The sequence below is a fragment of the Biomphalaria glabrata genome, chromosome 10 (genome assembly GCF_947242115.1).
Source record: "Biomphalaria glabrata chromosome 10, xgBioGlab47.1, whole genome shotgun sequence".
Classification (NCBI taxonomy): Eukaryota; Metazoa; Mollusca; class Gastropoda; family Planorbidae; genus Biomphalaria; species Biomphalaria glabrata.
Window position 1 is genome coordinate 38,939,732 of NC_074720.1, and position 27,205 is coordinate 38,966,936.

General features: G+C 32.1%; 2 protein-coding genes and 1 long non-coding RNA gene across 6 annotated transcripts; 1 reads left to right on the forward strand and 2 right to left on the reverse strand.

Moving 5' to 3' along the window:
• Positions 1-1,096: 1,096 nt before the first annotated feature.
• On the reverse strand, positions 1,097-17,501 carry LOC106062293 (apoptosis inhibitor 5-like). Of its 2 annotated transcripts, XM_056043279.1 has the most exons (13): positions 17,339-17,501; positions 11,192-11,353; positions 10,847-11,012; positions 10,248-10,423; positions 9,670-9,810; positions 9,356-9,421; positions 7,314-7,508; positions 6,826-7,001; positions 6,628-6,721; positions 6,394-6,513; positions 6,218-6,267; positions 5,737-5,852; positions 1,097-1,865 (listed from the first exon to the last, which is right to left on the reverse strand). In XM_056043279.1, exons 1-13 carry the CDS (start codon positions 17,405-17,407, stop codon positions 1,750-1,752), a joined length of 1,647 nt encoding a protein of 548 aa, XP_055899254.1. In that variant the 5' UTR covers positions 17,408-17,501; the 3' UTR covers positions 1,097-1,749. The 2 variants fall into 2 exon arrangements, with proteins under 2 accessions (XP_055899254.1, XP_055899255.1); XM_056043280.1 differs by lacking the exon at positions 17,339-17,501 and having other exon boundaries at positions 10,847-10,971; positions 11,192-11,333.
• Positions 17,502-17,615: 114 nt separating this feature from the next.
• Positions 17,616-21,644, forward strand: LOC129928591 (uncharacterized). 2 transcript variants are annotated; one of them, XR_008780034.1, is made up of 3 exons: positions 17,630-17,942; positions 18,077-19,008; positions 19,186-21,644. It is a non-coding gene; the product is annotated as an uncharacterized LOC129928591 (long non-coding RNA). The 2 variants fall into 2 exon arrangements; XR_008780033.1 differs by having other exon boundaries at positions 17,616-17,942; positions 18,077-21,644.
• A 729-nt stretch (positions 21,645-22,373) lies between these two features.
• Positions 22,374-27,205, reverse strand: LOC106051142 (uncharacterized). Of its 2 annotated transcripts, none has more exons than XM_056043277.1 (2): positions 26,918-27,205; positions 22,374-24,284 (listed from the first exon to the last, which is right to left on the reverse strand). In XM_056043277.1, the coding sequence occupies exon 2, from the start codon at positions 24,272-24,274 to the stop codon at positions 22,451-22,453; it is 1,824 nt and encodes a 607-aa protein (XP_055899252.1). In that variant the 5' UTR covers positions 24,275-24,284; positions 26,918-27,205; the 3' UTR covers positions 22,374-22,450. The 2 variants fall into 2 exon arrangements, with proteins under 2 accessions (XP_055899252.1, XP_055899253.1); XM_056043278.1 differs by lacking the exon at positions 26,918-27,205 and adding an exon at positions 26,772-26,899.

Here is a 27,205-nt window from a genome sequence, read left to right on the forward strand (position 1 = left end):
TTTACATACAGTCAATGTCAACGATTTTCACATTTCCACTAACATGGCTGTTATTTTGAGAGTAAAATTACCCATAAGTGCTGCCAGTCTGAAATATTAAATACTTGATCAACAGTTTTTTTTTCCTAATTACGGGATTGAATGTGAATTATCAATATGAGTAAGGATGAAGGTCAATAAAATGTAGAAAGATTTCAAGCGCTACTATGATTATTATATTAATATATTTGTTAGTAATGGAAATTTCTGGAGCATTTTCCATCAATAAATTATTTTTATTCAAAAAGAAGATCATAGCTACAGAACTACAAACAGAAATCAAAACTTACAATTGACTTAAGAAGATTACATATTAAAATCCCTCTCCCTATTTTAATAATAGGATAAAATCTTAAACTTGTAAAAACAAACACCTAAGGTAAAGTGTCCTAACTCCACTGAGGGCCTAAGATAAAGTGTCCTAACTCCACTGAAGATATAAGAGGATCACTAAAAAAGTGTCATGCACAAATACATTGTACATGGCTATGCCTAACAGACCAACATCTGTTAACTTGGTGTAAAATACATGTAAGTCTGTTCCTTTCATGGAAGTCTACAAGTTTGTACACATTTTTTTTTTACCGAAATGTCATAGAAAACTTTAAAAAAAAAAATTACTTTATTACTTTAGTCACTACTTAAAAGACATTTTTTAAACCTTGTCAATGCAATGCTATATTTGAAACACACATGATAAGAATGAATACAAGTATAAAAAAAAAGGTTCAAACTTCAGTCTTTGGACCTGTGGAAATCGTATAGATAAGTAGTCTGTACTTACAATTATAGTTTTTTTTTCTAATTATTTTTTTGAAGGGTTTGGCAAGGAGGATGGAGGTGATTACAGGTCATTCAAGAATTCTATAAGTAAAAAATGTTGTTTTTGTTCAAGGCAGGAAGAGTGCTGGTGTTCTAAACTGTGAAGTAAATGTTCAAATGAAACGACAAACAACTGTGGGATTAAAATGAATATTATGAATTAATTACTCAGTCAGCTTGATTGCAGAAAGTTAGGACACTGAAAACAAACATTTCTAAAATTATTTTCACTTGCTTCTTCTCTGAAAAAAAAAAGAAAATTAAAAAAATTAGTTGTAACATGAAGCTTACCTGGCGCCTCTACCATAAAAATTTAAGCGCTGACTGAAACACCCAGTGACAAAAACAGGATTCCTCCTTTTGATATTAAAGCTGATGGATCTGTTTGATGTGCGCATTCCAAGTTCCATCGGTCCTAGGGTAACATGAGTTTATGTATGCTTGTCCATTACTTAACATTTGCTGTCACTAGCTTTACTTGCAGACGTGACCTAATACAGTTGTAATTGGTAGCCTTTTCACATCCATCTTTTATAAATGCCTAACAAAGCTTTGTAGTCTATTATCTATTACATTAAAACCAAATCCATTCATAATACAGTTCTTCTAAAAACACAGAAAGTGTTCACCTTTTTTGCTTACATGACAACATATGACTTGATTCTTAATTTATGACAAAATATTTCTCAAGACCAAGTCAGTGATGAAAAACTTTCTACAATACAAAATGTTTACATTATCAATAAATCAAAGAAGTGGCATTAAAATAATTATACAGCTCATTCTGTTTGGAAACATCCAACACTGCACCTCTGTACATCAGCTAAGATTGATACCAAGGTTTTTGCTCCAACACAACAAAACTTGAGATTGCCTGATGTCTTCGCTTCACAGTTTATTTTGGTAGAAACCACTGCCACTCATCCCTCGTCTTCCTCGTGCTCTGAAGTTACCTCGACCTCTGCCACCACGGTTACCACCACGACTAAAGTTAGTAAAGGTACCTGAGAAATCAAAGAGAGAAAAAAATTGTTAATCATGATCATGAATCTTATCTTATCTTATATAATACAGACGTTACTTCAAAAAAGAAGATGATTACGTCCTACGCGTCATGCATTTAGTCATGCATATTAACCAATGACTTAAATTCTGCCAAGTCACTGGTTTTCCTGGCTAGCTCAGGCAACCCATTCCATGCTCTAATAGCACTAGGGAAGAAGGAGTATTTGTACAAATTTGTCCTAGCATATGGGACGAGGAATGTGCCTTTATCTTTGTGTCTTTCAGAGTATTTTATTAAATTTTGTTTTTGTATTTGAAGATTATGGTTCAGTGTTTTATGTATGATTGCTACTTTACTTTTGAGCCTTCTGTCCTGAAGGCTTTCTAAATTTAGTGATTTTACTAAAGGTGTTACTCTAGTCAAATGTGAATATTCGTTTGTTATGAATCTCACTGCTCTATTTTGTGTCTGTTCCAGTTTCTTAATGTTTTCTTGAGTTGAGGGGTCCCAAACGGAGGATGCATATTCTATTATTGGCCTAACCAAGGTTAAGTAACATTTTAGTTTTATGTTCTTATTTGATTTATAGAAATTTCTTTTAATAAATCCTAATGCTTTGTTTGATTTTTTTGTAGTTTCATCAATATGTGGATTCCATGACAGTTTTTCATTTATTATAACACCTAGGTATTTTGCGTTTTTAGTCTGTGATACTGGTTTGCCATGAATAAGATAAGTGGAATTAATTTGTTTTAGTTTTTTTGTTACTCTTAACAACTGACATTTTTCTGGGTGGAAAGACATGCTCCAATTTGATTCCCATTTCTGTAATTCATCTAATTCTCTTTGTAAAATATCTGTGTCTTGTGTTGTTTTTATTGTTCTATATATTATGCAATCGTCTGCAAATAATCTGACTTTTGTTCCTGAACTAATGCAATTTGGTAAATCATTTATGTAAATTAAAAATAGTAGTGGACCCAAGACTGTACCTTGAGGTACACCTGAGTTTACTGTTATCGGTGTTGATTTAGAGCCATTACAGTTTGTTCTCTCCCTATCAGAAAGTCTTTAATCCACTGATGCAGTGGACCATTAATGCCGAAATATTTTAATTTTTTAAGCAAACTATGGTGGTGAACTTTGTCAAAAGCCTTAGAAAAATCTAGTAAGATAGCATCTATTTGTTCACTATTATCTAAACCTTTTGAAAAATCATCAATTAGTCCTATTAGTTGTGTTTCACATGATCTATATTTCCTAAAGCCATGTTGGTATGGTGTGAGGACATTATGTTTGTCTAAGTGGTTTATGATGTTGCTACATATTATGTGTTCTAGGATTTTACATGTGATGCTGGTAAGTGATACTGGTCTGTAGTTCCCTGGGTCAGATTTTTCTCCTTTTTTAAATAGGGGGGTGACATTAGCTTCTTTCCAGTCCTTTGGTACTCTGCCCTGGTTAAGTGAAGCCTGAAAGAGTATTTTGAACACTGGGGCTAGCTCATTACTTAGTTCTTTGAGTAATCTAGCTGGAATACCATCAGGTCCAGAAGCTTTATTTGGTTTGGTGTTGGCTAATAGTTTTTGAATTCCATTTTCTTGTACTACTATATCTTCTATGTTGTCTACTTGGTTCAAATTCAGTAATATGTCTTTGTCTCCTGGGGCTGAGAATGCTGATGCAAAGTATTTGTTTAGAATGTTTGCTTTAGTTTCATTATCATTATGTATTATGTTATGTTCATCTTTTAATGGCGCTACGCCTGTTGTTTCCATTTTCTTAGACTTAATGTATGACCATAGGTTTTTGTTGTTATCTTTAGATATTACATTGTTTATGTATTCACTCTGCAGCTGTCTGCTTACTTTTTGGGTTAAGTGTTTAATTTTTATATACTTTTTGTAAACTCTTTCTGCATTAGTTTCTTTAAATTTTCTATAGAGGTTTTCCTTCTGTTTACAAAGCTTACAAATCTTACAATACTTCTATCTTCTAGCGTAAAGATAAAAGCCTGAGTTATAGTGTGTGTGTGTGTGTGGGGGGGGGGTCAAATTACTGTGACAGAAATCAATACCTATTAAGGGGGATTGAGTTTGAATCCAGACTCAAGCTTTGTGCACTTTCTCCAGGATATGCAGCTCCCCCTATAGGCCCACAAGAGATTGGACCATCGAGCACTGAGCATGCACTAAAACATGCTCTAGGCATAAGTAATTTTTTAAAAACAACCTTGCTTTGTCCTTACAGACCTGCCTACCAAAAAAAGTTCAAATGCGTAACGCTGATGGTCAAAATGCGTATTTTGGCACCAGAATGCGTAACGCGATCCACTATTTTTGTCATATATATATATATATATATATATATATATATATATATATAATATTAGATCTAGATGTCATGATTAGATTACAACCTAAATCTAGATCAATATGACAATAGAGATGATATCTAGACTAGATCTGGATCTATGTCTATATAATGAATATATCTAGTCTAGATCTGGGCTCAAGAGTGTTACCGATGCCGTGGATCCTCTACAAACGTAGGTCTACTCCAAACTTTCGTAGGCCTACCTTCATCCTTGATCTATTCTATACTAAGACTAAGAATCTAGTCTAGATCTAGACTAGATGGTAGTAGATTCTATGTTAGTATGTTATCGATCTAGATCTAGTCAATCTACATGATACTACAACTAAATTGGATCTAGATCTAGTAATGTAGAGAATCATGACATAACGTAATGACTAGCTAGATCTATTCCTGTATAACAAGTTATCTAGATTCTAGATCTAGAATCCAGATCTAGACTAGATATCTACAATGTCACTCAATGTGTTTTTAATCGATAGCACTTCGATATTTTTTTTCTATACAAATGAATACGGGATTCAATATAGATCTAATTAATTTCTACAAATGAACTTACAAAAAAAAAAAGTCACGTTGGTGTATCAGCTAACTGACGGTACCAACCCGCCACTTCCTCATTCTCGCGTTCTTCATTTATAGACTAAATCTAATTGCTTTTAAGAACCAATCAACGTATAGATTTGGACACAACGTATTCCCCCCACCTATTCTGTCCCCCCCCCCCCCCCAAAAAGGTTGGCTTAGCGTGACCTCTGTGACCGCTCGTAAGGTAGTCAAGATAAGGGGGGGGGGGGGGGAAATGATACGAAATGCGTAACGCGACGGGTTAAATGCGTATTTGCGTACTGACGGTCAATTTTGGGAGATTTTGCGTAACGAATACGCATTTTGCGTAACGGTAGGCAGGTCTGTCCTTAGTTTCATTTATTTGGAAGATTTATGTTCTTTGTTACAGAGATAAACCAGTTAAAGGGAGAAAAATTAAAAGATCCATTGGTAAAGAACAATATATGAAAGAGAAAGCATGTTATTATGTACCACCAAAAGGCTACATAATGAAAGCAAAATACATTATATTTGATTTGATTTATAGGAATATATAACCATCCATCCAAGTGACACAACAGCGCATGGAGGGCCCTGGCCTGCTTAGCATATCTCTTCATTCTGATCTAGATTTTTAGGATTAAGAGATCTGATACTAGTTTATCTAATTCAAAGTAATTAACAGTATACAGGCTAACAGCGATCATGGCATACACAAAACATATGAAATTTCAGCTTAGTAGCACATCCTTCTATGGATTTTTTTTTGGCCAAGCCAAAATGACCCCAAAACATACTTTGAAACTTAGGACAGGATCACGAGAAACATTCAACTGGGTTCCAATTTCCAGACCATCAGTTGAACATATCGTTCAATTTTTGGCCTCCCCTGACATATGCAATATTTTTTATGAACCACTAAACAAAACCTGATAAACACACACCTGCTTTATCACTGAACTTTCCCCCTGGAGGTTGATAGAGTGTCCTTGCTTGTTTTGGAGTGCTCTTTTTACCATTAGCATCATCATAAGTGATTGGAGTGATGGTACGTTTTTGTCTGTAAGCAAAATATAACTAAGTTATAAGCACTTTCTAGATTTAAATGAAAAAAAAAAAAATTTCTATCCTTAAGGAATGAATATTTTATAATTCAGATCCAAATGTAATTAAAACAAGTCTCTCAAAAACATAGTTGGATGTTGGTCAAATCCAGGTATTCACACCAAAAAGGAAAGAGAATCAGAAGAACTAAGGGCTACTGTTTTATTTTATTTTTTTTCTCATTATTTTGTTATGCAGTATGAAAGCTCCAAGAGTTTTTTTGTTTGTTTTTGACAATACTTAAGAAATAAAACATCTGAAAGATCTACATTAATATTTATTCCTAACTACAAATAAGTTTTAATCATTGTTCAATCTTACCCTGGAGATAATGTCTTAGCAGTTTCATTACTTTCTGCTGGTTTGATCTCCTGGAAAAAAAAAGGGGGTAGCATAAGAATAAATAAATCTTAAATATGAAAGTACAACAAAACTTGTCACCATTTGATAATACTAGATAAATGTCCACTGCACATAACCTAGTCCATATAACCTACCCTTGATGGACGCCATGATAATGTGAGAGCAACTTTATAGGAAGGAGGGTTGTGCATTAAATCTTTCACCAGCATTGTGATGTTTGTAAACAGCTTTAGGGCCACAATCCTTTTTTTGTTCTAAAACATTGGAAAAAAAAAAAAAAAAGAAAGTCATTTGATTTGAAATCAAATTTACAGAACATCTATTTAAATCTGGATTCATTTCGATTGTATAAACATGACCATACTTACTTCTTCTGTCTTCAAAGCATCCCCTGTTGTTCCTTGCAATGCTTCTTTTAGTCGTTTGATGCAGATCTGACTTCCTCTGGCAATGTACTGTAACCTGCAATCAAGAAAGATAGTTGACATACTAGTACTAGAGTGTTATCTATAATTTCAAACAGAGTGGGGAAAAAGGAAGACAATGCAGTCAACATTCCCAATTACCTGACTCTGAAATCTTTAAGCCTTTCTCCATTGACTTCATCTGTTAAAAAGCCAGGACTCTTTCTAGCCAACTGATGAAATGCAAATATTAAACATTCAACCTGAGAAAAGTTCAACTTGGGCTCCTCTGTAGTAGATTCTTCTTTTTCATCAGAGGGTGGAAGTGGCATGAATTCCTGTCACATTGAAACAAATAAAAAATACTAATTAGTAATGACTCATGTATCATAAATAGTTCTGAAATAGAAAAGGACATAAATGTTTCCTTATAATGTATATGGAGAATAAGTTAAAAAAAAAAAAGTCCATGTTTCTTATCCAACAGCTAATAAACTTTGTAATAATGCCACCTCATTTATCAATCAGCTCTATGTGTTCATCCATTAAAATGTCCAATTCTATCCACTGCCATTACATAATTTAAAAATATTATATACACCAGCATTTTATACATATGAAATTAGACAGATGAGTAAAACATTTCTTACTAGTAAAGCAGAGAAAATTGTATTCAATCTTTTGTCCAGCTTGTCCACATCACCTGCAAACTCTGAGATCTCTGCAAATGTCTTCAGCACCTCCAGCTGAATGTTGGTCTCTTCATCAGGACTGACAACATCTTTGAGAACAGGGAGCACATGGTCACAAATGTACTGAACAAAGGGTCTGGAGTGAACATTTTTCTACAAATAAGAAATGACAAATATAATAAAGAGGTTATACAACTGGTCATCTAGGATTCTTGCTAATTTGGAAACACAATACACTCACTAATAACTATTACAGACCTGCCTACCGTTATGCAAAATCTCTCAAAAATGACAGCTAGTAGGCAAATACGAATCTGACCCATCGCATTACGCATTTTGTATACTTTTTTCACCCTCTCTAGACAAGCTTACAAGTGGTCACTGAGGTCACGCTAAGCCTTCCTATATTGGGGGGAAAGGGGGGGGGACAGAAAAGGTGGGGTGAACACATTGTTCCCAGAAATCTACAACGACTGGTTCTTGATAGCAATTAGATATACATTTAGTCTACAAATGAAGAACGCAAGAGTGAGGGAGTGGCGGGTTAGTACCGTCAGTTAGCTGCTACACCAATGTGACTTTTTGTGTAAGTTTATTAGTAGAAATTATTATTTTGGAGCTTAAAAAAAGTTGAATGCAATAAAAAAGAATCCATGATTTCCGTATTCATTTTAATTTTAAAAAATAAATAATTCGCTTTCGATTCAAAACATTGCAGATCTAGAATCTAGATTACTTATTATACATAGATCTAGAGACTACAACCCTATAGTGTCTATAGAGTCTAGCAAGACATTATGTTATAATTCTCTACATTCTAGATGATAGATCTAATTTTGTATATTCTACATCGATAATGTCCAGATCTAGAAGATCTAAACTAATAATTAAATAAATAGTGAATCTAGAGTAAAACCATTACCTCTCTCTATATCAGCGGTTCTCAACCTTTTATGCTTGGCGACCCCTTTTTACAATCCCCCACTCTGCCGCGACCCCCCCCACACACACACACACATATACAGCAATACAAGAATAGACTATAACAATCCATATTTTCGATGGTCTTCGGCGACCCCTGGCAAATCGACCCCCAAAGGGGCCGCGACCTACAGGTCCTAAACCCCTGCTCTATATAGAGATTTAGGAATCTACATCTACTTTATGTAATTTAGGCTAAGATTACATGTTTCGGATGTTCCTTCAGAGTTGAAGATAGTTTACTTCCTAGTCCAAACCTCCCGCAGGACGACGGGGGATGGGAGCGGGCAGGGTTTGAACCCTCAACCGTTGATAAATCCAAACGACAGTCCAGCGCGCAAACCGCACGACCAGGCATCTAGATTAGTTCTACTTATCTTTTCTGGTATCTAGAGTCTAGACCAGATCTCTATACTTTTATAGTATTAGAAATCTATATAAATTAATGTATTAATTAGTCTATTAGGTAGATTTAGATCTAGATCTAGAGCTCTGCAACTACTAGATTAATAGATTTTATAGATCTAGAATATTCTAGAATGACTAGATTCTAAATTTACTATTGGCAGCTGTGATACAGATTTGATGGCCTTTATTAATTAAAAAGGATATATTGTCTTCTTAAATATTTGTCTAGATCTAAATATAATTTTACTTTGCTTTTAAATTATATATATATATATATATTATATATATATAGTTGATCGTGCAGGTGTTACACATTCTGGTGCCAAAATACACATTTTGACCATCAGTGTTACACATTTGGACTTTTTTTTAGGTAGGCAGGTCTGCTATAAGTAAACAATCATACAATTATATAAGGTATGTTTGCTATTGAAACAAAAAAAAAATTGATGCATCATTGCACCCTACATTTAAACTAAAACTACCATCTATTTATGATGTCAATGTGAATCCCAACTTTCTAGATGCATCAAATCAAAACCTGTGGTTTTTTTTTATTGCATTCTGTGTACTTAAAACATAAATGAAACATATCTTCAAACTATACTTACTGAAAACATAGGTGAAGCTGATCTGATACAGTGCAGTAATCTGTCCACACAATCAGGGTCAGATGCCTTGTGAAATAAGACAACAAAAAATGAACACAAACTAAGATAACAAGAGTTAAGAATTAAAACAAAAAATGAAATCAAAGAGTGATGTATAGATTAAAAGGTTGTTGAATTTAAAAAGTATTCAATATCCGCTAAGCTAGACTTTGGCCAGTTGATAACCGTAAAAATAACTATGATAGCAGATAATATGCTAGCATGTAACAAACATCATGTACACAAGAATGGGGGGTAAGTCTAATGCAACTTACCTCAAACGGCTCATCTAATGCAGCTTGATCTACCACCATTTCTACCAACTGCTGACGTGACTGAACTGTGGTCATTGTTTTCAAGCTTCTCAGTAGTTCCATGACAGCAATAAATTCATCTTTTGTTACATCTTCCAGCAACTAAATTTAAAACAGTGAGGTATAACTATTAAAGCTGAATACTTAACTAGTGTCACAGTAGTATGTTAGAAAATGTTAGTAAAAAAATGAAGATCAACAATAGTATCAGAGACAAAAGTTTCAATAAAGTCAAATAAGGCCAACTAAAAAGGCTATACAAATAAAATAGCAACTATGGAAAAATGATAAGAAATATTGCTTAGATAGCTAATGACATAATGACATTAAAAAAAAAAAAAACAGGGTATAAATGCTTAATTTAGGTCAAAATCATATTTAAAGGGAATGTAGATTTCCTAATAATAATTTAAAGCTACAGATCAAACAATTATTGATAATTTTTTTTCCCTCAAATCATAAAATTATTTCCTTTCTTTTTTAAAAATAAAAATAGCATACAGTATATATACATATAAATTTATTTTTTCTATTGTTACCTTTTTGCATTGTTCCATAATCAAATCTTCACATTCCTTCTCTAGATCTCCCATCTGTTTCAATTTGACAACTAGAAACCGAAGCAACCTTTCCCTTATCACACCCATCAGCTCTTCTGAATTGTCTTCCTCTTCAGAAATCTGTAAAAGCCTCCCAAAGATGCCTTCAAGCGCCCCTGGACAGAAAGAAATATAGAAGTGTAACAAATGAAGCAACACATAAAGATAGATGTATTTTTTAGATAATGCCCAAGTGGGTAATAAATTTGAAATGAATTTGAATGCTGGAAAACACATGAAGTGCCCTGACCAGGTTGTCCTTTAGTAGAGACTAATAAGGTCTATCAAGCTGATTCCAGGATGAGTCATTGTACCATTAATTCCTATTTATGCATTAAAGCTTTAATTTTTTTTTTAATTATATTATTATTCCTTTATTTTGTGTGTAAACTTATAAATATCAAATGAGTAGAATAACTTTTTAAGCAAGTCTATTTCATACTATGTATACAAAAATCAAAAAGGGAAATGATTAATTTGGTCAGGTCCTCTTTTTTTTTCAGCTCAGGGATCAAATTAACAATTCTTAGTTGAAATACCTTTTAAATTAATCGAGAAGAGACTGAACATAGAGCTTTGAACCCCAGACAACTCATGACTATCTTCAGTACCAAATAACATGGCCAGGGCATCTGCAAATCTGGAGACTTTATCAGGGGAGGCTCTGCAAAGTGTAAGAATGTCTTTAACTGACTGCTTTCTTATCTGCTCAACAAAAAACAAAAAAAAAAAAAAAGAAAAAAATCACTCAAAAAGAAAAGTATCAAACTATAATAGTCATATATAGTTATCTAAATAGAAATTGTATTAAATATCAAAATTAAAATATCAATTCCATAGCAAAGTCCAAACCAAATACTTTGAAAAACAGCCTAAAAACTTACGCTGGGATCAGGATCTTCACAAAGTTCAAACAATAAGTTTATGGCGTCATCTTGGATGCGGGTAAAATATTTGAAAAATCTACAGATGAACTGAGAGGCCAGCCTCTTCTCCCCCACGTTACCTTTACCTGCTGCCAGAAACTTGAGAAACTCTGACTCATGCTGAAAATAGTACAAAAAATAATTTAACATTTCGGTCAGTAATAAGTAGGTTTTAACTCTTTCTGTAATTATTTTACGTTTTGATGGAATTCTTCATTTTGCTCATTACTATTTCACTACCCTGTTATGATTAAGCTTCAATAGCTTGGTCGTTTGTTATCACAAAATTGTTTATTTTGGTATTAAATTAAAGGGGAATGCATGCTCTTTTTACATAACATTAAGTAAAGTTAATAAATTAAATTTGGCCAAATCAACGAGGGTATAGTCAATTAGGAGAGAAAGAGTTAATTACATATAATGAATATAATTGTTAATAAATTAATATATCTCAGTGATGTTAGATCTATATCTACTTTATAAAGTAGAATGTGAGGCGTATGTATGTATGTTACGAATAGAAATCAAAACCGCTTGACCAATCTTGATAAAACTTGGAAGAAATGTCCCTTGGGTACTAACTTAGACCGTAGTGTATGTATTGTAGCCCTAAAACAAACTTAAGACCCTCTAAAAAAAAATAAAGTTGACCGACTCTATTAAAGCTATAGTATTATATGGATCTTGGCTTTGTTTACAATGTTGACATGAGAAAAGATCAAAAGGATTTTTCTATTTTATAAATAATGTTGGGCCAAGGACTCAATTTCATCAAACTCCTTTAAATACACAAAATTAAGAAGAAAATCTAATAAGCCTACATATTTTTTTTTTCTCATTTTCCTCCCCTACGTTTTTTTGTACTGAGCTTTGCACAACAAATCTAAATCAGCCTTTCTCAACCTGAGGAGCACATTGAGGTTGAAGGTAGTTTATTTTTTTATGGACTTAAAAAAAAACGGGTTATATATAACATATACAATAAAATTGCAATGTAGTTAGGAACTATAAATTCAAAAAAGAAATTATCTCTCATTATTTAAAAGATTCTTATAGCTTTACAAGACATAATATGTATCTCTGCCAAACCAATTCAATCCATTTTGAATGTGTTAAAATGGTCGAATTTCACCAAACCAAAATGGGCCTACTACAAGAAGTCTTGCGATAAAGATAACCTTAAGTATTCTACTTGAACCTCTATTATTACTCACACTTCAGTACCGACTCATGTCCTCACCTTAATGTTAATTTATTTTACATGCCTATTTTTTAATAGGATGGATAGTGACCATGTAGATGCAATGAGAATGCCTTTGTACAATTTAAGAATGAAAAAAAAAAATGCTATATAGGACATTTGCCTTTAAGCACTCCCCTAGGGTCCGTAGCTGTCAAGAGAAGCACCAACTTGATTTATTTGGATGAAGGTTGAGAAACGCTGTTCTAAAGTCTATCATTTGCGCATTTATTCTCTAGTAAATCTTAATTTAATACCAACACCTCATTAATTTTATAGTATGAAATCAAACAACTTCGCTTAAGAATCAAATAAATCAGCTACAAAAACAGAATAAATTTTGATGGGCTCACTAGCATAGACTTAGCCAACCAAAACAAATCTAGTCTTAATCCTAGGAAGAGGTAAAGTCATCCTGGCATTCCTGGTAACATAGTACTAGTAGTAAAAGTCTAGACTCTAAGTTCACTAACTGACAGTAACTTGTGAACTTTGAGTAACTATTTATTATATTATACTATTTAATAAACTTAACTAAGTTTACTAAGGTAAGACTAAGAATAGAGTAGACAGAGACACTTCTTCACTTTAACTTTAGTGACTTTAGTCTTAGTAGACTACTAGAGTAGTACTAGTAACTAGTAGTAGACAGTGATGGGAACTGACTTTGCAAAAATTTTAGGAAATTTTGTAAGCACCCCCCCCCCCCCCCCCCGTTTTTGAACTGGCCTGTCGTGGCGACGACTTAAAAAAAGATGTTGCTGAATTTTTTTAAACTACGTAGAATCATTTAATTTAATATTTTCTTTAATTAATGTTGTATTACATAACATTTACACTGCATTGTGCATTACTGCACACAAACTGCACTTCATTTAGCATTACTGCACTCAAAATGCATTCATGGCACTATTGTTTGTATATATATTGATGGGAGGAGAAAGCTTTTTGCAGTCTGAGCATTCTATAATAGATAACTGCTTTATACAGATATTGTAACAACTTCTTTCTCAAACAACTATAAGGATTAAATGTGTTTGAAAAACATGCTTTTAAAATTAGTAATGATAAGTTTTATATTAAAATATATACATATCCCTCACTATAGATAGATCTATAATCTATAGCTACTACTACTTATATCTAATAACTTTTCTAGATTCTAGATCCAATATATTATTATTAGATATCTACATTCTGTCAGGCTTATACTCAGTAACTCACTATAGTCATGTTAAGAAGTTTAAGAAGGCCTACTTACTACTATATAAAAAAAGTATATTCTATATATATAAATCCAGATGGTCGGTACACGGTAGGTCTATCACAGTATCACTCTATTAGATGAGTAGATCTAGATCTTATTATTATTATAATAGATCTAGATGTCTAAATCTAATCCCATTTGAACTCAAGGAAGTCGGCAGGCAGGGTTCAAATTAGAAAAATCTAGGGGTCATCGTAACAACAGTGAAAAAATAATAGATCTTGAATTGTAGTAATAGCGGCGATTAGCGCTACATACGTCGTAACATAGCGACCGGGCATCATTCATGATTGATACTCTTAAGTCTAAGTTAAGTTTAAGTCGAATACTTTTCAAAAGCTGGCAAGCAGCCATTGAAGTCTAGATCTAGATCAAAAGTATTCAAATTAAAGAATCTAGATATCTATCTAGACTGATTCAAACCACTCTAATCTGGACCGAGATCTAGACTTATAAGACAATACGGTAACACAAGATTAAAAAAAAAAAATAGAACTTTAACTGTGTCAAAAGACCGGATGTGCGGAGTTCAAAACAAATCAAAAATCTTATTTCGCATTCTTCCGAAAATGGAAAAATAATAAAATCGGATTTTTTTTTCATAAAAAAAAATTGAAAAAAAAAATCGGATTTAAAAAAAAAAAAATGTCTGGAAAACTTCGGATTTTTTTGCTAGAAAATCGGACCAGAAGAAATTATCGGAATTCCGACAATTGTCGGAAAATTCCCATCACTGAGTAGACTGTAGTCCTGTGTAGTGTGGGGACTGTAGTGTAAGTACTGTAAGTGTTACTTTATGACTTAGTCAAAGTTAGTCACGACACACCTAACTTAGACTTAGTGTGTGTAGTCACAGTCACACTGACTCACAGTGTTACTACTGTTTTAGTTAGTGTTTTACTGTTTACAGTGTCAGTGTGATGAGTGTGAGTTACTCAGTCCAGACCAGTGAGTGTAGGTAGTGAGTTCGAAATCCGCGTATAAACACCGGAAGTAGTATTCCATTTTTCATATAAAACCTGCATAAGTCCATAAACGTTGGTATTTTGAATTTCATAGTAAAATTACATTTTTATTTTTTTTTTGTACAAAATTTGTGCTCAATGTGCTCTAGAATGTTAATATTTTCAAATGGCATGTCCCGATTATTCCAGTGTTGGCTTGTTTTTATTAAAATGAAGATCAAATGACTGCATATTTTTGTTTTTATGTTTGTCAATTGAAATAATCCGTGTTTCATCCTTTTTAAAAGAGGCTCATCTGGGTAATTACTTAAAGATTCGTAATTGATAACTTAGAAGCATATTTTCAATCAGATTTAATTAGAAAAACGTCTTCGAGTGAAGTCCTCTCGATTCACTCAAATATGTGACCAATTATCGATAGTTGACATTTTTCAGCACTGAACACTATATTTTTGGACAAGTTGGCAGAAACAAAATTATCCATGAAAACAAGAGCTTTGCTAAAACATATATACATCCATCACTGTCAGTACGTATTTAAATCCATCTCAATCGGCCCCCTATTTATAACCATCTATGATTTGAATAATTTCTTTTTAAAAGCAATTGATTAATCTAAATATAAAATTAATTATTTTTACATAAGGTTAAATAATTTTCTAATTATTCCAATTCAATACAATATATGATTTAATGTAATCTATACAATTTTAAAAAATTCTTAGTTATCTTTTAAATAAGTTTGTACCACTAGCCATTGGTAATGTTCATAGAATTTAAGCTTTGTTTGCATCATATAATTATCAACTACTCTAGTTAGGTTATTATTATTTCACTATAATTTTTTTTTACTATTATTATTATTATATTTTATTACTATTAATTTTAAGATTTTTTGATTAAAATATTATATAGCTATTATTGTTAAATACAAAAATATAAGAAATTGAATTACATTTTTAAAGGCAATACTAAGGTTTGTTTTTCACATTTAGGTGAAACATCAAGGACACTTTACACTGCATTAAAAATTGCTAGATGCACCAGAGTTTCTATTTAACTCTCAGATTAATGCTTTTAGTTGTCCTCTAAATTAATTATCAAATCATGATATCTCTACTGTTAGTAAACTCCACTCAATTTTTAAATCAAACTATACCTCAGTCTACACTGGGCATATTAATGAGTTTCTCATTACAAAGGGATTTATCAGGCCCATTAGTATGTATAAAAAAATGTGCTTCACCACAATACTTGGGCTGAAAGAATCTTAGGTTTTTTAATTTATTATCATGAAAAGCACCAAATGCTAAAATGGCTATTTTTAGATGGTAAGACAAAAGTCAATGGCAACAACGCTTGCATTATCTTTGCACTAAAAAAGAAATGAGCAAGAGATAAATTTTCTTTTTGTTTACCAAGAAAAAGATGTGGGGAAATTATTATGGATTAATTAATTTAGTGTGGACAGATGAGCAAGAAATGAAATGGCAAATGAAATAAAAGCTGCTTTGAAAGATGTTGGTGTGCCTATTCTTAAAGAAAATATATTGTTTACAACAGCAAATAATCTAAGAATCTGTGAGATTACCCATAGCCTATTAGAAAAATTATGGAATTATGGATGATGTTGAGATTATAATTATTCTTTAATTGTGATACTATTTTACATTTCCTTAAATGTATTTTAATTTTATTTGATTGATTTGCTGATGTCTGTTATGATTGTAAATATGCTATTTTATTTCCAAAAAAACAACGACAAACATTTGTTGCAATAAAAAAAATCTATTTTGATTAATAATCAACCCATAAAATAGAATATCTAGACATTTTCTTATATAAAATCATGCATTAGGTATTAATATTTAGAATGCATCTATTCTTTTCATAATATTAATTATGTTCTTCATTAACTTGTGTTGCAAATTTGATATAGATTTAAAAATAATTTACTTCATTCTTCAAAAATTACTTAAAATCAAAGCATTACTTTTCAATTTTTTAAATAATATTTTCAGCATAATAATTAATTCATACTTTAAAAGTATAGATACCAGACACTTAAATAAAAAAAAAATTCTCTTTCAAGATTTAAATCTTTCAAAATGAATTTTTAACAAACATAAGTACTTTTCAATTACAAATAGTGTTTTACTATATATTCATTAAGAGTACACTTATATTTCTTTAAATAATAATTATTAATCCTATCAATACATTCAAAATTGATTCAATGTTACATGCAATAAAGAGAAACTCAAAACAAAATTAGAAAAAAATTGAGGATCATTCTTGTCACAAAATTAGATAAATTGGCAGCACAAACAAAAAAATACTCTTGACCTATTTCCCAGTTTGATTCAACTTCCGGTAGTGAACAGAAATGACATGGATCTAAAAAATCAAGACTTTCCCCCTCTCAAATAAAAATTAATATCTCCCCTTCCACTTGTCATACAATGATAAATTTAATATGGTTGGAAATATTTTTTCAAGCCCTATTCAACCATATAGGTTTTATTAGTATATTGTGAGTTTGAATTTTTTATCGAACTACCTAGTGTAGGCTGTAGATTTCAGAAAATTCAAAATCTAAACTATAGAATTATTTTATTAAGCTTTAAAGTTACCTCTCCAGCCTTCTCTTTTGCATCAGCTAAGACTTCAAAAGCTTTGTATAACTCTTCTACAGTCGTCATTTTTTTTAAATTATTATTATTTGACTCCCACAAAAAAGCATGTAAACTAATGTTATAGAAGCCAACTAGAAATATATGTAAAGGAAGTTACGATATAGATTGTTGCCAGATTTTTTGTAACTCTAGATCTAAATTATAAATTCTAAATCTGTAAATGGTTAATGGTTTCAGCTTTTTTATTTTTAATAATTTAACATCTAGAATCTAGAATTATGTCTAGATCTAATATCTTTAATTTAATCTAGATTTAACTGTTTAATTGTTGAAGTTTTTAAATATATAATTACGATCGTAGGACGTTTGAGACGAATCTCACAGATTTCACAGAATGTATTACCCCATAAAGGAATACGCACCTAAAAGGCTAAATGGTTGCAAAGCAGAGGGCAGTGGACAAATGAAAAGAAGATAAAAATAATCTTGATCTAGTGTATTCTTCAAAGGCAAACATGAAGTTTAACATCACTAATTGATTAAAGCTGTAAACAAAAAACAACAATGAAACTTTGATAAACTTAGCTTAAACTTAAATTAGGTACGATATTCCTTTATGGGGTAATACATTGTGTGAAATCTGTGAAATAGTAAAAAAATGACTAAAATAAAAGCTAATTTCTTATTCCAAATGGTTGTATATATTATAAGTATTCTTTCTTTCCTGGTGCCTAGATGGCTGCTTGGTAGTGTGGTATGCACTCTGGATTGTCCTTTGGTGGTCTCAATGGTCCAGGGTTCGAGCGCTGTGCCAGCTGCCATCCCCTGTTGTCCTGCAGGAGGTTTGGGCCAGGATATAATTATCTTCAAATCTGAAGGAACATCCGAAACATGTAAAGCATTTTACAAAACATTACAGCATGGAAAGATTTGTTTGAAGTCGCAGGGGAAATAAATGACTTTATGTATAGGATGAAATCTGTTTTGAAGAGACATTTTAATTTATAAGATTAAGAAGAATTAGTTTTCATTGATGTCACTGTCATACTGACTTGATAGCTTACAAGTTATGACATTTCACTCTTCTACATTTGATCTGTCAGTGACTGTCAGCTCACATTGCAGCATATGCTACACTTCAAATGTTCCCTTTGTCTGTTAGTCATTAGGGACACCACATATGAACTGACAACCGTCTCTCTCCATTCCCCTCTCTCTTTTGCTAGGCTTAGAGTATCTTCTATAAAGAGGCGAGGCCTGTCCATTCCTTAATGCTTTCCTCCCATCACTACCTACATCTACCTCTTCTTCTTTCCCCTGTTACTGTTCCCTGCAAAAAAGTCTTGCGAGCCCCAAGGATATTGGCTTACTCATTAGACTACAAATGTAATCCTTTAAGAGCTATACATGGACCATATGTTTGTTGTTTTGTTTTTAGACAAAAATTGTGAAACAAACTTCAAATCTGACTGTATTTAAAAGTCTTCAGCCTTTATAGACAACCTTTTTTTTTTGTGACACAATGAGTAAAACACCATTTGTATTTATTTATCTATTTATTTACCATTATTAAGAATCTATCAAAGTTAAGAAGAAGAACTGCAATGACAGATCCAGTCACTGTGAAACAAGTGCACACACACACACAATCTTTCTGATTTAAATAGGTAATTTAATTTATTGTCTCAATTATGATGAACATATTTACAAGCTAATAATTACAAATGCTAACCTAAGGGATTTTAATTGTGTGTGCAAATAGAAGCTAATACATTATAATCATTATTAGAATTACAAAAATAACACATTTATGATAGCAATCTGTGTATGTTTCTGATTAATAGTGTCGCTGATAGTAATCATCATAATGCCAACAAAGCATGTTCATGGTACTGGAAGGATCTTGATGTCAATAACAATATGAAGATAACTATGTAATGAAGCCCTTGAAGAGAACATTGGAAAGAAGACAGATGTGAATACATTAAAACCTCTATAACAAGACAATAGCTTAACACCATCTCTTGTGTAGCACACCCACCTGTGATTATTGGTTATGTCGTTTGAAGACAAACAATAATTTCATCTGTTTTAAAATAACACTACTTCTTAGCTTTACCAATAAATGAATATTCCAAAACTGTGAACTAAACTTGCTATGAGCGACCACTGAATTAGACATATCATCTAGATGTACAATGAAAATTGTGCCAACTTTAATATTTATGTTTTGGTTTTCTTGAGAAAATGCATCATGAATAATCTAAATTTTTATCCTTATTTTGGGGAAACTAAGAACAAATCTCATGACTTGCAAATGTTAATATGCGAAGAATGTAAAAAATAAAGCAGTCACAAATGGTTTAATACTAACTATAGCCACAGTTTATACTATGGCTATATTATCTTATAGATTACAGACATTACTTCAAAAGATGATAATTGTGAAGTGTCATTCTAGAAATGTGTGTTTATCAGAGACTTAAACTCTGCTAAATTGTTGTTTTTCCTGGCTAATTCTGGCAACCCATTCCATTAAGTATGAATTTGTCCTAGCATACGGGATAAGAAATGTGCCCCTATCTGTTTTTGTATTCCAAATATTTTATTAGGTTTTGTAATTGTAAATTATGGTTTAGTGTTTTATGTATTATTCCTCCTTTTCTTTTCTCTCTATTCTTCTGTTCTGAAGTGTCTCTAAATTTAGTGATTTTACTAATTGTGTTACTCTACTCAAATGTGAATATATATTTTTTTTAAACATCACTGCTCTATTTTGTGTAAGAGCCTAAACAGAGGATGCATATTCTAATATTGGCCTGACAAAGGTTAAATAGCATTTTAGTTTAATGTTTCCTGTGTGGTTTGTAAAAAATATCTAAACCACTCTTGCATCGTTACTAAAATGACAAGAGTTTAGTATTACATATCAAATCTGGAATGTAACAGCTTAAAAGAATTAGAACAACAGCTAAGAAAAAAAGGTAGGCTAACAAAGATTTCTGAGTGAAAAAAAAAACTTTAACAAGAAATATGTTATATATATATATTTATCCATACATTTGGCTTACCAAACCCTGAATTATATTTGGGGTACTGAATGTCTAATGTTTCTAAACTATGTGCTACTTCAAAGTGTGATGTCTGTTATTACTAATACAGCACTATTAGTTTTATTTTAATTTCAATAAATCTTTAGCAGAGACTGAAGTCTAAGTTTGAAAATAAGGGGACACCTAATAGAATCAAAGAAAGATTAAGAGCAAATGAAAAAGTTACAGCAGGGCAGATGATGTAGAGTCATAAACGAAGGATGCTCTTTCTAAAGAATCAAGTGTGGCAGAAGGCGATTCATGTAGTACTGGTATTTAAAAGCAATATAGATCTATATATAGTTCATGCGTGAGAGAATAAATAGTTCTCAACATTATTTAAGTTGTATGCCAAAATTAGATATCTTTTTATTATCAGGTTATATACATGTTTACAGATATAATGGTTAATTAAGAACAAAATATCCAAAATCTATTCTCTTTACTATAAGAATACACGTTTATGTAATTCTTTTGTATTCACCTTACCACATCTTTTTGTCAGAAATAAGAAATAATATGTTGATAGCTTCTACAGACTAATATAAAAATATAATCATATTTTACACAATAAATGAACATAAATGGTTGCAGTTTTACCCAAGGTTAAGAAAATGTATAAATAGATGTAAATTTCTGGGATTTACAAAAAAAATGTGTGTGTAGCTTTATTTGTTAGAAGTGAATTTATACAAAGGAGACATTTACCATAAATCATTGCATTCTGCTATTTTCTCAACAAAACTTTTATAAGCTGTTGAAGCTTTAGTAGCTTCTTCGCTAACCTATTCAAATAAGTAGGAAATTTTAAGAACATGAATAATTAAGACCCAAGCAAATAAGGTTATATTTTTCTATTGTTAACAATGACCAAGAAAATAGTAAATGTTACTTCTACTTTACTACTTGAACAATATTATAACATGAATGTTAAGCTTTTTCCTTGACCTTTCGGCACAAGATGTCAAGTGTTAATAAATATGGCCAGATATCTTTTAATAATTTTGCCATTTTATACTGAGAACATCCCACAGAAAAATTATATATATATATATATGGCTTTTTTGTGACAGTATACATAGGCGTACCGGCACCTTTTTCAATGTGGGGAAAAAATTATTACTTTTCTTGTATATTAACTTTTATTATTGATATATTAGTAGTTAAAAGTTAGGCAATCAATCACTGAGTACCGGCACCTATTTTTTTTTTATATATATAGATGTAATTTATATTTATATATTGTGAGATAAAAATTATGTTATAACCATAGACATAGAAATATATAGAATGACCAGAAAATTTTTTTATTTGCTCCTTTTAATATTATATATTTTATATTATATCTAAATTGACAGTGAAAAACATGCTGGCCTTTTAGGATTTTGTAACTGTGTTATTTACTCTAAAAAAACTTGCCTTCTTTAGTTTTATTTTAAGAATACAACTCATATTCCCAATCATACATTAAAAAGTAGGAGCTAAAAAGCTGTAGATGTAGCAGAAACAATATAAACTTTTATATAAGCTTCTGGAAAAAACAATCTTTTCATTCTGAAGTGAAGCAAAAGCATGATTGATTACATATAAGCCTTGTCCAGTCTCTCTCTCTCTATATATATATCTATATATCTATATAGGTATGATGTCATAATATTAGGATTTTCCCACTAAGAGAACAAATGTTATTTAAGTATTTAAAGCAAATTTAAGAAAATAAACTAAATAAAATAAGTGCATTATCTTACCATTTTCATTGTTCACTAAGAGTACACACAAATAAATAGCCAATTAAATGTCATTTACAGTAATGAGCTTAACAGAAACACTTCGTAAGCTGAACATTTAATAAGGATCAAGAAACAACAAAATAATTATAAAACAATTATAAACCTTGTATGTACTGAGTAGTTTGAACAGAATAAGAAAGTCCAGTACCAGACAATCATTTTTTTTTATTTTACAACTATAGAGATACACGAAATCTGAACAAAAGTCAACAATGGGAATCAAGGTTTCAACTCGTTCTGTCATCTATGTCCTGAACTTCTGTTTCTGAGACAACAAAGACAGTTGCACCAATATGATTGGACTGAGAGGAAAACTGTTCTACTGACTCTGTAGTATATTCAAGGGGTAGTGAACCCTCTGAACTTTCAAGGCAGGTAGAGTTTTGTGATGCAGTCTTAACTGTCTGTTGGTTTCCCAATGGTAGCTGATCTTCAAAGGATATGTTGTTTGTATCAACAATTTCTTGAAGTGATAATTCAGGAACAGTAAATTCTTCATTTTCTTGACTTTTTTCCTCAGGGGCGGAGCAGTTTTTGACAGACTCATTGCTTAGAATGACAGGGCTGACATCAAGGACTGGAGTGTTCAATTTACTTGCTCCTCTCTCACTAACAGTAACATGTTCTGAGTAATGCCCATCAATGAGTTCTTGTTTAACATTTTCACTGTCTCTTTTTTCCTCTATCGTATAACATTGTGTGGAAGCGATTGAACTACAGTTCACCTCCTCATCTGTCTGCATAACTTGGGAGTCTGTCACAGGCACATATTTTCCTAAGGCTGAATCATAGATATGCTCCACAATGCTGACTCGATCCCCACTCTGGGTGATTGTCCTACCACTGTGAAAGGGTAATGAGCTTGATGACCTGCACTGAACTAGCGCACCAACCTGACTGGCGCCATTGCCCTCTTCACAGGATTCACTGGAGTATTCATACTTATAAGTGATATCCATTTCTGACTGTGTACTGGTCACACTTTGTCCAGCTATGTAATCAGAGTATTGGTAACCATCCATTGAGTGCACAGGCCTATCTTCAGCAGCTGTTACCTCATATGTAGGCTGACTGTTTCGAAAACTTCTGAAGCCAGCAAGCTGTGCAAGTGTATTGGCAGCATCTTCAGCAGTTGGCTGCTCTTCTTCCTCTTTAATAACCTCTTCATATGCTGCATCCGTGGTGTATAGTATGTTGGAATCCCCACTAACGCCAATATCTTGTTTACACTGAAGTTCTGCCGTTCTGTTCTTATCAAACACTATCCCCTGTTGAGAAAGCTGGGTCAGGAGGTGGGCAAGCGAAAGTTCTGCCCCTTCCGTATTTAGATCTAAATTCTCAACTTCTATTACAGTTTCTCCAAGCTCATTGACATATATATTAGTTGGAGTAATAGTTTCCGTTGAATTGCTATCTCTGGTGAATGTCAGGGTAGAAGTTTCATAATGATGGGTTTCTATCTCTTGATCCGACTTATCCAAACAGGCCTCCTGATTGGACTGTTGAATGCTGGAATGACCATAGGTCTGATGCAAAAGGTCCTGCTGGTGGATACTCTGTTGCCATGATTGCCTGACTGGCATCTTATCAATAAAAACTGGAACAGAGTTTTTAGGGTGTGGCACATGAGAGGTGATTATCTTACTATTACTGCAAGGAAACTTCACATGCATTCTCATTTCTTCCATTGACAAAAATTTTTGGTGACAAATGAAACACGTGAAGGAATCTTGTTCAGGCATAATTACATTTTCCTGTCTTGATGTCGTAGCTGCAGACACATTTTTAGTGGCTAGATCTGACATTTGGATGCTATGCTCAAGACGAGCTTCAATAGGATTCAGAACTGATGTGTTCTGCAGGGCTTTGGCCTCAAGTTCACGTCGGCGCATGAAATTGTTGACAACCCCATAGCGACAGGATCGGCTGTGGTGCCACCTTGTGATAGCATCCTCAAACACTGTCATACAGTGTCTGCACCAAAACCGTTTAGCAGAAGGTAAACTGAGCAGGTGGCAAGGATGGTTAGAAACTTCTTTGGCTTTTGGCATGATGTCTTCCCTAGTGAATAAAAAATATATATAATGTAGACATCAAATTTTATATTTGTGACTTCTGATTCAGCCTGTCACTTGGTCAAGAAAGTCAGTCACAATTAAACTTTTATAAGTGATTTCAATTATTGCTTGTACCATAAATGAAAAAAAAAAAGCAAGATGAAAAGAAATCAATGAGCTATAAAAGTCATCACCAAGTCATCACATCATAACACATTAAATTATGCATCCACTTAATGTTAAACTATGATAAGAAATAGATATATAAAGTTATTATCCTATTAAAAGCATATCAAGTCATTTTCAAGGCAGACAACTAAAAACATTTAGAAATTTTTAATTGTTAAGCAATCAGCAACAACTATAAATTATGTTATTCAACATATTAGCTTTTTATGATATAAATTACAGATGTTACCAGGCAGAAGTGTAAGATAAAATATATATGGGCTTTACTCAAGATAATATATAACCTTGGTTCGGCCAATAATAGCATATGCATCCTCCGTTTGGGACCCCTCAACTCAAGAAAACAATAAGAAACTGGAACTGACACAAAATAGAGCAGTGAGATTCATAACAAACGAATATTCACATTTGACAAGAGTAACACCTTTAGTAAAATTTAGAAAGCCTTCAGGACAGAAGACTCAAAAGTAAAGTAGCAATTATACATAAAACACTGAACCATCTTCAAATACAAAAACAAAATTTAATAAAGTACTCTGAAAGACACAAAGATAAAGGCACATTCCTCGTTCCATATGCTAGGACAAATTTGTACAAAATTACTCTTTCTTCCCTTGTGCTATTAGAGCATGGAATGGCTTGCCTGAGCTAGCCAGGAAAACCAGTGACTTGGCAGAATTTAAGTCATTGGTTAATATGCATGACTAAATGCATGACGTGTAGGACGTAATCATCTTCTTTTTTGAAGTAACGTCTGTATTATATAAGAAGATAATAGTTGAAATATTGAGCTCTAGAAAAGTTGCAAATAAAGGATCAAGGCTTAAGAGACATGCTGTTATAGATTAGATTAGGTCTTGACAGCTATAGAGAAGGCAAGAGTTAAAATTATGTTCACACTCAATTGAGGCACGCAAAACAATATTTTAGATACCAGTATAATAATAAAGATATAGAAATTCCCATGATGATACAAATGACTAAAGGGCAATTTTATAAATAAAATAAGAACAAAAATAAAATGCTAATTAACTTTTTCAAGACTAGTACTCGAATATGAATTTTCTGTTTCTGATTCATCAAGAAAACCAAGATACATAGATACAAGATATACATATATACTTATGTAGGAAGGCTTTACTTAAGAACTTTTTGTCTATTCTAAATAGTTGGATTCAGATATTAAAACATACATTGCAGAGCAGACACAGAACTAGAACTTAGATTTAATTTAGAAGTACAAACTTAGATGTTGCTGTTGACAAGGAAGGCAATGAAGAATGAAAATAAACAACACCATTGCATTGGGATTACAAATAGTGCTCAACATGGATATACAAAGAATGTACTTCTGTATTATAAAATATAATATTCATTATTTAGATATATATATCTAGATCTGACTGTAATCATCAGATAGATCTTAATCTTGATTAGAATCATTAAATTTAAACTAAGACCAAGAAGTATAGTCAAGTTCTTCTAAATCTATCCATCATTTCCATGTACACAGTACATGATAATCTAAAATATTCTAAAAACTATTTTAAAAAATGATATATATAGTCAATATAGACTATAGTATAAGTATAATCAATGTTATTTGACTATTAATATTAAAAGATTAGAATTTGATAGTCTAGTTAGAGTACTAGATTAGAATGATCAATCTAGAATCTAGCTAACTATACTGACTAGAATTAGATCATCAAAGTGACATCCTTTAGCCTTAGCTGTACTTTAGCACAGAGATATCTTAATAAAATCTATGAACCAGAGATATCTAAATAGTAGGTAGTGATAATCTACTTGACTCTAGCTAGACTATAGATTAAAAAATAATAATTAGTCTAGATTCTATATCTAGTCTATTTTCAATTTCAGTCGTCAGTCAACAATACTAAGTTACAGTGAGTAACTAACTACAGTCACAGTGACTGAGTGAGTAACAATCTAGAATCTAGCTAACTATACTGACTAGAATTAGATCATCAAAGTGACATCCTTTAGCCTTAGCTGTACTTTAGCACAGATATATCTTAATAAAATCTATGAACCTGAGATAATCACATATCTAAATAGTAGGTAGTGATAATCTACTCGACTCTAGCTAGACTATAGATTAAAAAATAATAATTAGTCTAGATTCTATATCTAGTCTATTTTCAATTTCAGTCGTCAGTCAACAATACTAAGTTACAGTGAGTAAGTAACTACAGTCACAGTTACAGTGACTGAGTGAGTAACAACACTACAGTAGTCAGTAGAGTAGTACAGTCACAGTGACAGTCGTTGACATTACCACGTCCACGTCCACAACCACAGTACTTGTCAGGTGATAAGGTTGACTAGTTTTTTATACTTTAATTTCACTTATATTGAATTCCCACTGTTTCAAGCATGTCTTTGTTTTTAATTATCATTATATCTTTTAAAGAATCACTAAACCTTAATGTTTTCGGCGTCTGTTGTCACAGAGAAGAGACATAAAATTCAGAGTAGTCTGCCTCTTATCTGGTTAGGAGGTTGGAAGTGCTAGAGTAGTCTCCCCGAGCTATTTCCTCTTGTTGTAGATCTTGTTAGCCAAATAAAAAATCAGTAATAAAACCTCTAGATCAAGATCTATTTTAAGAGTGAGCTACTCAATATGAAAATTTAAAAAGCAGTTGTTAAAAGTAGACTAGATTTAATAAATAATTTTTATAGATCTAAATTAGATCTAGTAATTATGAATGG

Excerpts from the sequence above, each read along its gene's own strand:
- LOC106062293 (XM_056043279.1), bottom strand. The coding sequence starts at position 17,407 with ATGACGACTGTAGAAGAGTTATACAAAGCTTTTGAAGTCTTAGCTGAT. Across the intron at positions 11,354-17,338 it reads CAAAAGAGAAGGCTGGAGAG|CATGAGTCAGAGTTTCTCAA; the intron begins GTAACTTTAAAG and ends TACTATTTTCAG. Across the intron at positions 6,722-6,825 it reads CTTAAAGATTTCAGAGTCAG|GTTACAGTACATTGCCAGAG; the intron begins GTAATTGGGAAT and ends TCTTGATTGCAG.
- LOC106051142 (XM_056043277.1), bottom strand. The coding sequence starts at position 24,274 with ATGCCAAAAGCCAAAGAAGTTTCTAACCATCCTTGCCACCTGCTCAGT.